Genomic DNA, 13,362 nt, shown 5'->3' with positions numbered 1-13,362 from the left:
CTCACAAATTCCACGTGGTCATTTCCTCAGCCCCTGTTTGTTACATGTGTTTGGGTTATTCATTGTAGGAGGGGGCTGCCCATGGGGGGAACCAGAAGGTGGGGCTCTGTGGGCACCATCTTGGAGGATGGCTACCACACTGGGCAAGCGTGTCGAGGGCTCCCGTTTGCTCTCCAACATGAGGTCACAGCAAAAACAGCTAATGTTTGTCACATTCTTCTTACGCACTGTGCAAAGTAGCAACCCCCTTAACTCTCACGGCCAGCCCGTGATGGGCTGCGGATATTTCCCTTGCTTGATAGATGAGAGAGCAGAGGCTGAGAGATGGTGAGGAACTAGGTCCAGGTCATAGAGTCCGTAAGTGGTAAGGTTGGGACTCCAACCCAGGCCTTCTGGCTCCAGAGCCTGGATCTGAACCAGAATGCCAGGACCCAGAGGGTCTTTGAGGTTGGGCGGGGGGAGGCTCATAGTTTTGTTGGTGGTGCACTTCATTTTAACCACCAAATTTGTTCATCATTTGAAATCTTTTTTTTTTTTTTAATGTTTATTTATTTTTGAGTCAGAGACAGAGCTTGAGGCAGGGAGCGGCAGAGAGAGAGGGAGACACAGAATCTGAAGCAGGCTCCAGGCTCTGAGCCATCATCACAGAGCCTGACACGGGGCTTGAACCCACGAACCATGAGAACATGACCTGAGCCAAAGTCGGATGCTTAACCGACTGAGTCCCCCAGGCGACCCCGTTTGAAATCTTTTGAAAAGCCCAGTGTGGAAAGCCATAATGCAAGGCACCTGAGTACCTCAGTTAGTTAAGTGTCTGACTCTTGATTTGGGCTCAAGTTATGATCTCATGGTTCATGAGTTCAAGCCCCTCATCTGGCTCTGTGCTGACAAGCAGGGAGCCTGCCTGGGATTCTCTCTCTCCCTCTCCCTCTGCCTGTCCCCTGCTCACTCTCTCTCTCTCATGTGAGCATGCATATGTGTGTGTGTGTTTCTCTCTCAAAATAAATAAGTAAACTTAAAAAAAATAAAAGCCAAAATGCAGAGTTGCCCTGATTAAAGTGCCGGCGAAGGTGTCCAGCCTTTACCTTTCAGGGAGCAGGGGGTCCTCCCGGATTCCTGCGGGGGGTCACCAACCCCAAGGTGATAGGGAGCCTGGTTTGAAAGTCACTGCTCCTGTCACTCACAAATGGGGACCCTGAAGCCTGTGGGTCGTGGCTGGGTAGAGGCGGGTCCGCCCCGAGCCTAGGCTCCTCCCCATCTGCGGGAAAGCATGTTGGCTGCAGGGTGTGGCTCTGGGGCCCTGACCCGAGCCCTTCTCTGCCCCAGGGTGGTGGAACATTGCCTGCACATGTTCGACCGAATGGTCATCTACTTCTTCATAGCGGCCTCCTATGCGCCCTGGTGAGTACTTCTGTGCCCTTCCCGGGAAGGGCTGGCTTCTTCTCTTCTCTTTTCTTTGAGTTTCTTTTTGTATTTGGCTGGGTAACACGTTGGCTCAGCACAAAAAAGCGTGGGTAAAAAGATCCCCTCTACCCGTGTTCCTTCTAGAAGCAACTACGTTTTACCAGTTTCCTGTGTATCTTTCCAGAGTTATTTTGTGCAAGAAGAGTATATGCGTGTGCACATACATGCGTGTGCAGTGGTGCTGTAAACTTACAGGTTTATACTTACATTTTCCTCCAGCTTTTAATACAAAAGGAAGGATACATACAGGCTGCAGTTTGCTTTTGTTCTCAGTGATGTTGGTGGCGACACCTTTGTACATGAGTACATTCAAGTACAGTCTTTTTTTTAATGCTGATTTATTATTTAAAAAAATTTTTTTTAACGTTTTTTGTTTATTTCTGAGAGAGAGAGAGGGAGAGACAGCGTGAGCAGGGGAGGGTCAGAGAGAGAGGGAGACACAGAATCTGAAACAGGATCCAAGCTCTAAGCTAGCTGTCAGCACAGAGCCCGATGCATGGCTCTAACCCCACAAACCGTGAGATCATGACCTGAGCTGAAGTCGGACGCCCAACTGACTGAGCCACCCAGGTGCCCCTTTGCTGATTTATTTATTTATTTTTTTTAAAAAATATTTTTATTTATTTCTAGGAGAGAGAGAGAGACAGAACAAGCAGGGGAGGGTCAGAGAGAGAGGGAGACACAGACTCTGAAATAGGCTCCAGGCTCTGAGCTGGCAGTCAGCACAGAGCTCGACGCGGGGCTCGAACCCACGATCCGCGAGATCATGACCTAAGCGAAAGTCAGACGCTTAACCGACTAAGCCACCCAGGCGCCCCTTTGCTGATTTATTTTTGAGAGAGAGAGAGCATGTGAGGGGGAGAGAGCCAGAAAGAGGGAGGCAGAGGACCCAAAGCAGGCTCCACGCTATGAGCACAGAGCACCAAGCGGGGCTTGAACGCATGAACCACAAGATCAACCTGAGCTGAAATCAAGAGTTGGCCACTTAACTGATTATGCCACCCAGGCGCCCCAAGATTTCTCCAATCTCTTCTTTTTTTAAATTTTTAAAATTTTTTTATTTATTTCTAGGAGAGAGAGAGACAGTGTGAGCAGGGGAGGGTCAGAGAGAGAGGGAGATGCAGACTCTGAAACAGGCTCCAAGCTCTGAGCTGGCAGTCAGCACAGAGCCTGACGTGGGGCTCGAACCCACAAACCGCGAGATCATGACCTAAGCAAAAGTCGGACGCTTAACCGACTAAGCCACCCAGGCGCCCCTCTCCAATCTCTTCTTTTTTCTCTCTCTTTTTTAAAGTTTTTAAAAATGTTTATTTATTCTTGAGAGAGAGGGAGACAGAGCGTGAGTGAGGGAGGGGGAGAGAGAGAGGGAGACAGAACCAGAAGCAGGCTGACAGCACAGAGCCTGACTTGGGGCTTGAACTCACAAACCACGAGATCATCACCTGAGCCGAAGGCAGACGCTTAACTGACTGAGCCCCCTAGGCGCCCCTTCTTGGTCTTTTTTTTTTTTTTTTTTTAATACAGCAGCACACTTCCCAGCATCCTTTGCTAGGAGAGATAGAACCTCAGTAAACCTCATTGTTTGTATATCATTTACCACACACGCGTGCATAGGTTGGCTCCAATCATATAATTTGCTAAGAGGCGGCCTTTTCTGACCTACAGACACAGCAGCTTTGTGTGGTCAAGCCTGATCTTTGTTGGATAAATTTGAGACTTGGACTCTTGGGCAGCAGGGAATGGACCTTCGTAACTGGGTTAACTACTGCCAGATCACCACACGTTGTATGGGGTTGTTTAAACTCCCCCAGCGAGTGACCTGGGGCTTTCCAACTTGATTTAGTGATAAATCCAGAAAGTTCTGAAATAAAGGAACACTAAACTAAACTTCAGGCCAACCCCGGGGCGCCCGAGTGGCTCAGTGTGTACTGTGTGGCTGGGTGACGCTGGGTGTTGGGACCCCGAGGGTCTGACCGGTGGGGGGGGGCATCTGTGACTGCACGGTGATGGGGTGATGGTGTGAGGAGACAGCCCTGTGTGCCTGCAGCCATGAGAGCTCAGAGGAGGTGCTGCTGTGGTGTGGGGGCCTAGGGAGGGCTGGCTGGAGGAGGTGTGCCGATCTGAGAACATGCATGTGGGCTTCTGAGGAGTGGGGAGCCACGGGAAGGTTCATTCTGTTTTCGCCTAGGAAATTTCTTTCTTCCTTTTTAAAATATTTATTTATTTATTTTGGAGAGAGAGAGACAGAGGGAAAGGAGGGGTAGAGAAGGGAGACACAGAATCCAAGGCAGACTCAAGGCTCTGAGCTGTCAGCACAGAGCTCCAAGCGTGGCTTGAACCCATGAACTGTAAGATCATGACCTGAGCCGATGTCAGATGCGTAACCTACTGAGCCCCTCAAGTGCCCCCCGCCTAGGAAATTTCTATGTTTGGTCATCATAAGTGGGGCATTCTCTTTCATTATATGTACTAATGAATGGGTTTTGTGTGTATATACAAAGGCTATTGCTTTTGTAAGCATGTTTCACGGAGGCATGTGGTACCCAGATAATATGCACATACATGTCCCCCGTCAGCCGTTTTTCACACACGGCGGCCGCACCCAGATGAAGAAGCACACTTCCGGCCCCCTCGCCCCTCTCAAGGTTACCACAGCCCTGATACTTCTCACCATATGATAGTTTTACCTGATTGCCCATTTCATGTTGGTGGAGTCCCCGTCCTTGAAGATCCTGCTGCTTCCACTGAGCACGTGTCTGGTGAGACCCACAGAGTCATCGCTGCCATGGAATCTATCCGTTGTCCCTGCCGGACAGGGGTCTGGGCACCGCGCCTCAGGTGTCCATGCCACTGTGTGGGCTTTGTACGGCACCTAGATTTTGGGGAGATTACGGGACCGTGGTTTCCTGGCTGCTCTCATACAGCTGTGGAGGCAAACGGAGCATAGCTGGGAGGCTGTTTGGTCTGTGCTTAGGGGCCATGGGGGTTTGAAGCAGGAATCAACCTGGTTTTCTCTTTTGGACCGAAGGGCCTCTGTTTTGGGAGCATGGAGGTGCGGGGGAGGTTGGCCCAGAGACCTAGGAGAGAAGTGGTGGTGTCCTGGACCCCAGGCGTGGCCATGGGTCAAGCGGAGAGGACGGACAGATTGAAAAGACACTCGCAAGGCAGGGAGTAGATGGACTCCCAGAAGGTGGGTGGGGGCGGCAAGTGTCAGGGTTTCCTGGGCTGGTCTTCCCCCGCCCCCCCAATGCCACCGGGAACCAGCCCTGCTGCTGTCTGCCTGGGGACGCGGGCAGATGGTGCCCCACGCCCAGCTGGGCTTCGGGAGAGGAGGGGACCTGCTTCTTTCCCCAAAACGCGTATGTGTCAGACCGTCAGATGCTCAGGTGCACAGGCGTATGGATGGAGGCTCCTAGAATAAGCACAGGTCCTGGGGGAGGGGCGGCAACCAGAGTGGGGAGGTGGGAGGCGGCGGGAGCAGGAGAGGGACACCAGGAGCGGGGGAGGGAGCCCCAGGTGTGTCTGGGGCCCCACCTGCAGCTGCCGGGAACCAGGTAATGTCAGGTTTCCTTTTGGATGTGGCCGAGTAGAGTCAAGTGAAGTTTGGTGCTCAGCTGCGGTAACTGTCTGTGACGTGGATTTCTAGAACAGTCCTCGGACTGTCCTCCCCTCTGCTGATTTAATCCCTGGGTTTCTATTCTTTATCCCTGGGGGCGGCTGACTGAGCACAGGCTCTGTCCCTGTCCTGTGCCGGCATCTGAGGACAAGACGGTAAGCCAAGGTACTGGCCGCTTCTCCGCGTGGGACTCAGGGTCTCACAGGGACACAGACGCTGACTGTCCCGGTACTGACCCAGGGGATGAGCCACAACTGTGGTTTAGCACTGTGAACGAGGGGAAGGGGACGGGGGACAAAGTGGTGTAGGGTCCTTTGGTGGGTACTTTTCTTGGAATTGCCCCGGTTTTCAGGCTGTTTTCTGTTTTCTGCCTCCTCCTGGAGGCTCCCGGAGGAGCACGTGGGGTGGGGGTGGGAATGACTGTGGGTTCTCCCCATCCTTGTCTCCATCAGAAAACCCCACTTTTTATGTTTGTTTTTGATAGATTGCTTGTAGGCCCACATGTAAGACACCTGCATACAGTCTTTACTTAATTGAAGGGTGTAAAAGATGGTTGAAGGGCTCTGGCATAATAGAGAATAGTAGAAATATTTATTTGAAGTTCAGCACATTTGGGGGGTCAGGGCTCATTTTCTTCTGGTAAAGTCAGGTTGAAATTCAGTATGATATTTTGGTGAAAAAATGACGTATGTGGTTTGATGCACACTCCCTCCCCTCCCCCCGCCCTTGACCTCCATACTAGCCCATTCTCTCACTATCCCTTCCTCTGCCCTTGACCTTCATCCTGTTTCTACTCACTCTCCTACCCTTTGGCCTATGTTGTGTCTGTTTGGATACATATCTAGAAAGATCTTCACTGATGGCTCTTCTGGGTAATGAGTCAAATTAATTATTTTTACCTTTAAGCTTTCTAGGATAACTTCTTATTTTTTTAATGTTTATTTGAGACAGCGTAAGTGGTAGAAAGAGAGAGAGAGAGAGAGAGAGAGAGAGAGAAAATCTTAAGCGGGCTCCATGCCCAGGGCAGAGCCCAGTTTGGGGCTCGATCTCACGACCCTGAGATCGTGATCTGAACTGAAACCAAGAGTCAGATGCTTAACCAACTGAGCCACCCACGTGTCCCAACTTAACTTTTTTTTTTTTTTACACTTAAATCCAAGTTAGTTAACATAGTGTAATAATGATTTCAGGAGTCGAATTTAGTGATGTATTACTTACATGTAACACCCCAGCGCTCATTCCTGCAAGTGCCCTCCTTGATATCCCTTGCCTACCCACTTCCCCTCCAGCACCCCTCAGTTTGTTCTCTGTATTTAAGATTCTCTTGTGGTTTGTCCCCCTCCCTGTTTTTATCTTATTTTTACTTCCCTTCCCCTGTGCTCTTCTGTTTTGTTTCTTAAATTCCACATATGAGTGAAATCATATGATACTTGTCTTTCTCTATTTCCCTTAACATAATCCACACATTCTAGTTCCATCCGCGTTGTTGCAAATGGTAAGATTTCATTCTTTTTTTTTTTTTTTATTTCTAGGAGAGAGAGAGAGACAGTATGAGCAGGGGAGGGTCAGAGAGAGAGGGAGTGACAGACTCTGAAACAGGCTCCAGGCTCTGAGCTGGCAGTCAGCACAGAGCCCGACGCGGGGCTCGAACCCACGAACCGCGAGATCATGACCTAAGTGAAAGTCGGACGCTTAACCGACTAAGCCACCCAGGCGCCCCAAGATTTCATTCTTTTTGATCACCTAGTAATATTCCTGTGTATATATGCACCACCTCTTCTTTATCCACTTGTCAGTCGATGGACACCCAACTTAACGTCGTTATAATGGTGAAGAGACTCTGAGCCAGTTGCCTGTTTGTGGGGACAGGGAGGGCAGAGGTTTTATATAAGGTGCTCGCACTCAGGAAATTCACTCCAGAAAAAAGGGAAAGGACACCCTCCCCCAACCCACCACCATCATTAACTGGAGGTGGAGTTAATGATGGAGCTCCTGCTACCCCTCGACGAGGGACTCATTCCGGTGTCTCTGCGTTTACACGTCCCTCTTCACATGAGCAAAGAATACAGCCCTGTTCCCCTGGCGTATGCCTCTGAGATGTAAGCCCCTCCTCCGTCCTGGGCGCGCCTCCCACCTCATCCGAAAGGGTCTGGTCTTTGCGCGTGGGATGGCAGAGAAGCTCCTGAGGAGCCCATGGGCGCGACTTGCTGGCAGTCGGCATTCTGGGGTCCCGGGGGAGGCCGGCTCCAAGAGGCACCGAGCTTCAGCACTCACTCCGCGCCACCGAAGCTGCTGGTTGCTGGGTGCTCCCGGAACCAGCAGCTCAAGGGGCCCTGCAGGCACCTAGAGCAGGAACCTTTTCGGGGCAGTTCAGTCGTGCAGACAGCCGTGCAGGGTGAAGGTCAGACAGCTTGCTGGACGGGAGGCCCTGTGGGGGGAGGGGACCGTGTGTGCAGGTGTGTGGGGCTGAAGAGAGGGTGCAGGAGCAGCTCCCTGGCCTGGGGCCCGGGCCTGCAGCTGGACCGCCGGCACCCAGCTCGACACCTGGAGAACTGGAGGAGGTCAAGTGCTGGAGAAAGCCGCGCCTGCAGGCACCTCGCCCTGGGGAACCCGCCTGGCCAAGCAGAAGAGAAAACCTTCTGGAGGTGGGGGGCGAGGAACCGAAGGGATCAGGAAGGAAGGGACTTTCTGCTTTCCTGCAAAGCGTCATTTTCACTGCACTCCCCTGAGAAAGCTCAACATCATGTCTGAGGCCAAGGAAGAATAGACCCCATCAGGCTCCCTTATCTCGTTATCTCGGAGCAGGCAGAAGGGCATAGGTTAGAGCCCAGAGGCAGGAAGTTGACCTTCCCTCCCGGTTGACATTTGGGTGCTTCCTTGCCCTTCCTGTGTGGTCCGTACTGTGATGAATGTCCTCTTCTGTGCCTTGTGCATGTACAAAACAGCGTTTCTTGGGTTTTTCCATCAGAGCCCGTGGCCCACCTGTGGAGCCTTAGGGCACAGGGTTTCTCTGGGGTCAGTCTTCCCGTGGGGGGCCCGGGTCCCCCGCTCAGGCTGTGCCCTTGGCTCTCTCCCAGGCTGAATCTTCGGGAGCTGGGCCCCTGGGCCTCGCACATGCGTTGGCTGGTCTGGATCATGGCCTCTGTGGGCACCGTCTATGTCTTCTTCTTCCATGAGCGGTAAGCCAGGGCTGGGGGGTGGGGGGTGGGAACCCAAGGTGGGCGGGGCCTCCTCTGTGCTCCGGGGAGTTGAGACCCTGAGATGACTCCGCAGCATGAGGGCACAGCTCTGTCTGGCGTAGCCACCTTCCCTCAAGTGGGTTAGCAGGTGAGGGGACTCCCTTTACTTCTGCCTGTTGCGGAGTGAGGAAAGAAACAGCAAGAGGGGACAGCTGACTTCCTGGAGCCTCCAGGGGCGGCACACAGGTGTCAGTCAGTGCGGCCACGCGGGTGGATGGAGGGCGGCTGCTTGGGCGCAGCGGGAGAAGGTGCTCAGATGACATGGTAGTCACTGTCCCCGGCTGGAGCGTGACAGGTGCCCGCACGCATGCCATACGCGGCATTGGCAGCCCTGGCCTGTCATCTCGTGGATGGAAACCAGGAGCACCTGCTGCGTGTAGCTGGGCGACATCTGAGCCCCCGAGCACTGGGCGGAGGGCGGAGTCCTTCTCACTCTTTCGGTCAGGGTGTCCCTTCCTGCCTGGAACGGGGAGCCATGTGCTGTTTGCCACCGGGATGCTGTCCCGGGACCCAGATGGCTTGTCTTCCCCCCAGGTACAAGCTCGTGGAGCTACTCTGCTACATCGTCATGGGCTTCTTTCCTGCCCTGGTCATCCTCTCCATGGTAAGTGCCACCCACCCGGTCCGGGGTGACTCTCGGGATTGTCCAGTCAGACCCCTTCCCCTGGCACATGGGGAAGGTGAGGCCTAGGGAGGCTGTAAAGCTTGCAGGTTAATCCGGGGTGGGGGAGGCTCAACTCCCCGGCTTTGCAGCACCGACTCTGCCCAGCCTCCAGTGAGCTGTGACTCTCCTCACTTCAGCCCTGCTGTGTGTTTAAGGATGAAATCCCACGGAGACGGATTAGTACGGTGCCTGGGACATAGGGGAGTACCCGGTCGCTAAAGTACAGCTGTAATAATAACATCCCTGGGCTTGGAGGCAGAGCTGAGGCTCAGGACTTGATGATTACCCGCCTTTGGTGTTTCTGTGTCCTAAGCTCCCAAACCAAGGGCAGAAAGGGCAACTAGCTTCCTTCACTGCACGCTTTCTGAGCCCACACGGGGCGCAGGAGGCCTGCCGGCAGGGTTCAGCTTCCTTACCCGGGCGTCCCTGGAGACGGACATGCGAGCAGAAGCAGCCGCCTGCGCTTTGTGCAGCCCTGGGTGGCTGGGCCGGGGTTCACCCCCAGAACCTCAGACCGTGGGGACTAGGATGTCCGGGCGGGTTGGCCCAGCCCATGAGGGGCAGAGCCTTCCAGGGAGAGGACTGAGCCCCCCTCCCCCCGCCGAAGAGAAGCAGCTGGGTGGCCGTGCATGGACCCCATCTCCTCCCTGAGCCTCAGTTGCCCCATCTGTGAGGTGGATACAGTAAATTCAGCCTGCCCTGTATCTTCCCTAGGCCAGGTAGCAGTTTATTAGTTTTACACTGTTATTACTGGCGGGTGTCAAAATGATATGCGGTCCAATCTCACAGTTGTTTTTTTTTTTTTAATTGCATGGGTTTCACCCTAAGTGGTAATGGTTAGGAAGATCTACATAAAATTTTTTTATTTATGTAGTTTACATAAATATTCACCCGTATTTTTTCCTATTTCTTTTATGGTTTAACCTTTAATTGGTAACTTTTCTTCTGACTCATTTCTCCTGTACATGGTGATTCCTCCCCAAATACTTAGCCAGTATTTTCTGTTCTGTGCTGTTGAAAACTGCTCCGTAAAAGTGTTAAATTCACACATATATGTGTGTCTACTTCTGAGATTTCAATTCTTTATTTTTTCAAAAAATATTTTAGTGTTTTATTTATTTTTGAGAGAGAGAGAGAGAGAGAGAGAAAGAGACAGAGAGCATGAGCAGGGGAGGGTCAGAGAGGGAGACACAGAATCTGAAACAGGCTCTAGGCTCTGAGCTGTCAGCACAGAGCCCGATGCGGGGCTCAAACCCATGAACCATGAGATCCTGAATTGAGCCGAAGTTGGATGCTTAACTGACTGAGCCACCCAGGCGCCCCCGATTTTTCAGTCCTGTGTCATCAAGGGGATTCTCTATCCTGGCACCAAACCATTTGACTTATTGTAGCTTAATTGTGTTTTAATCCGTGACCCCATTCGTCCTTTTGCTCAGCATTTTCCCTATGATTTATATTTATTCTTACAAATAAATCTGTAAATCTTGCTTTCTACCCTTCCAAGTTCATTTTTGTTTAAATATGTTTATTTAAGTTATCTATTAAATATTAAATTATGTAATTCATATAAAATATTTTTAAGTTTTTAAATAAAAATTACTTAAATTTCTTTTTAAATTTTTAAAAATTTTGTGTATATTAAATTAAATATTACACTATATAATTTATATTAAATAAATATTTTTAAAGTTTAAAAAATTTTAAACATACACTTTAAATTTCTTTTTAAGTTTTTAAAAATTTTATGAAGTGTGTTAAATATTACACTGTATATATATTTTTTTTTTTTTACAAATAGTTTATTGTCAAAGTAGTTTCTACATAACACTCAGTGCTCATCCCCAAAGTGCCCTCCTCCATGCCCATCCCCCCCTCCCCCCCCAATCCATCAGTCCTCAGTTTTTGTCAGCATTCAAGAGTCTCTCATGGTTTGCCTCTCTCCCTTTCCCCCACCATTTCCGCCCTTCTTCTCCCCCTTGTTCCTCCGTCAAGTTCCTCCTAATCCTCCTATACGTGCAAACATATGGTATTTGTCCTTCTCTGCCTGACTTATTTCGCTCAGCATAACACCCTCAAGGTCCATCCATGTTGCTACACATGGCCAGATTTCATTGTTTCTCATTGCCATGTAGTATTCCATGGTATAGATAAACCACATCTTCTTGATCCATTCATCTGTTGATGGACACTTAGGCTCTTTCCATGTTTTAGCTATTGTGGAGAGTGCTGCTATGAACATTGGGGTACATGTGCTCCTATGCCTCAGCATTTCTGTATCCCTTGGGTAAATTCCTAGCAGTGCTATTGCTGGGTCATAAGGGAGTTCTATTGTTAGTTTCCTGAGGAACCTCCACACTGTTTTCCAGAGGGGCTGTACCAGTTTACATTCCCACCAACAGTGTAGGAGGGTGCCCGTTTCTCCACATCCTCGCCAGCATCTAGAGTTCTCTGATTTGCTCATTTTAGCCACTCTGACTGGCGTGAGGTGGTATCTCAGTGTGGTTTTGATTTGTATTTCCCTGATGAGGAGGGATGCTGAGCATCGTTTCATGTGTCTGTTGGCCATCTGGATGTCCTCTTTGGAGAAGTGTCTGTTCATGTCTTCTGCCCATTTCTTCACTGGGTTGTTTGTTTTTCGGGCGTGTAGTTTGGTGAGTTCCTTATAGATTCTGGATATTAACCCTTTATCTGATATGTCATTTGCAACTATCTTTTCCCATTCCGTTGGTTGCCTATTAATTTTCTGGGTTGTTTCCTTGGCTGTGCAGAAGCTTTTAATCTTGATGAGGTCCCAACAGTTTATTTTTGCTCTTGATTCCCTTGCTTTTGGGGATGTGTCAAGTAAGAAGTTGCTGCGGTGGAGGTCAAGGAGGTTGTTTCCTGCTTTCTCCTCTAGGGTGTTGATAGTTTCCTGTCTCACGTTCAGGTCCTTTATCCATTTTGAGTTGATTTTTGTGCATGGTGTGAGAAAATGATCTAGTTTCATTCTTCTGCATGTTGCTGTCCAGTTCTCCCAACACCATCTGTTAAAAAGGCTGTCTTTTTTCCATTGGATATTCTTTCCTGCTTTGTCAAAGATCAGTTGGCTGTATACTTTTGGGTCCACTTCTGAGTTCTCAATTCTGTTCCATTGGTCTATGTGTCTGTTTTTGTGCCAATACCATACTGTCTTGAGGATGACAGCTTTGTAGTAGAGGCTGAAGTCTGGGATGGTGATACCTCCCGTTTTGGTTTTATTTTTCAGTATTACTTTGGCTATTCGGGGTCTTTTGTGGTTCCATACAAATTTTTGGATAGTTTGTTCTAGTTTTGAGAAGTATGCTGGTGCAATTTTGATTGGAATTGCATTGAATGTGTAGAGTGCTTTAGGTAGTAATGACATCTTAACTATATTTATTCTTCCTATCCATGAGCATGGAATGTTTTTCCATTTCTTTGTGTCTTCTTCAATTTCCTTCATAAGTTTTCTATAGTTTTCATCATACAGATCTCTTGTATCCTTGGTTAGGTTTATTCCGAGGTATTTTATGGTTTTTTGTGCAATTGTGAATGGGATCAGTTTCTTGATTTCTCTTTCTGTTGCTTCATTATTGGTGTATAAAAATGCAACCGATTTCTGTACGTTGATTTTGTACCCTGCAACTTGGCTGAATTCTTGGATCAGTTCTAGTAGGCTTCTGGTGGAGTCTGTCGGGTTTTCTATGTAGAGTATCATGTCATCTGCGAAGAGTGAAAGTTTGACTTCCTCTTTGCCAATTCTGATGCCTTTGATTTCCTTTTGTTGTCTGATGGCTGATGCTAGGACTTCCAGCACTATGTTAAACAACAGTGGTGAGAGTGGACATCCCTGTCGTGTTCCTGATCTCAGGGGGAAAGCTCTCAGTTTTTCCCCGTTGAGGATGATGTTAGCTGAAGGCTTCTCATAGATGGCTTTGATGATGTTTAAGTAGGTTCCTTCTATCCCAACTTTCTCGAGAGTCTTTATTAAGAAGGGATGCTGTATTTTGTCAAATGCTTTTTCTGCATCTATTGACAGGATCATATGGTTTTTATCTTTTCTTTTATTGATATGATGGATCACATTGATTGATTTGCGAATGTTGAACCAGCCCTGTAACCCAGGAATGAATCCCACTTGATCTTGGTGGATGATTCTTTTGATATGCTGCTGGATTCGATTTGCAAGGATCTTGTTGAGAATTTTTGCATCCGTATTCATCAAGGATATTGGCCTATAGTTCTCTTTTTTTGTTGGATCTCTGTCTGGCTTGGGAATCAGAGTGATGCTGGCTTCATAAAATGAGTCCGGGAGTTTTCCTTCGACTTCTATTTTTTGGAATAGCTTGAGAAGAATTGGGATTAATTCTGTTTTAAATGTC

General features: G+C 49.3%; 1 protein-coding gene across 1 annotated transcript in view; it reads left to right on the top strand.

Annotated features, from left to right (window-relative positions):
- Positions 1 to 13,362, top strand: part of RADIL (Rap associating with DIL domain) — a 132,529-nt gene that overhangs the window by 30,253 nt on the left and 88,914 nt on the right. The window contains exons 4-6 of the mRNA XM_039226156.1: positions 1,327 to 1,401; positions 8,158 to 8,259; positions 8,854 to 8,923. Of these exons, the coding sequence (XP_039082087.1) occupies positions 1,327 to 1,401; positions 8,158 to 8,259; positions 8,854 to 8,923 (247 nt within the window). The remainder of the gene's footprint in view (positions 1 to 1,326; positions 1,402 to 8,157; positions 8,260 to 8,853; positions 8,924 to 13,362) is intronic.

Source organism: Hyaena hyaena, unplaced genomic scaffold, assembly GCF_003009895.1.
Source record: "Hyaena hyaena isolate Hyena2069 unplaced genomic scaffold, ASM300989v1 scaffold_20, whole genome shotgun sequence".
Classification (NCBI taxonomy): Eukaryota; Metazoa; Chordata; class Mammalia; order Carnivora; family Hyaenidae; genus Hyaena; species Hyaena hyaena.
Note: the sequence above shows the minus strand (reverse complement) of the source record. Positions and strands in the feature narration are given on the sequence as shown.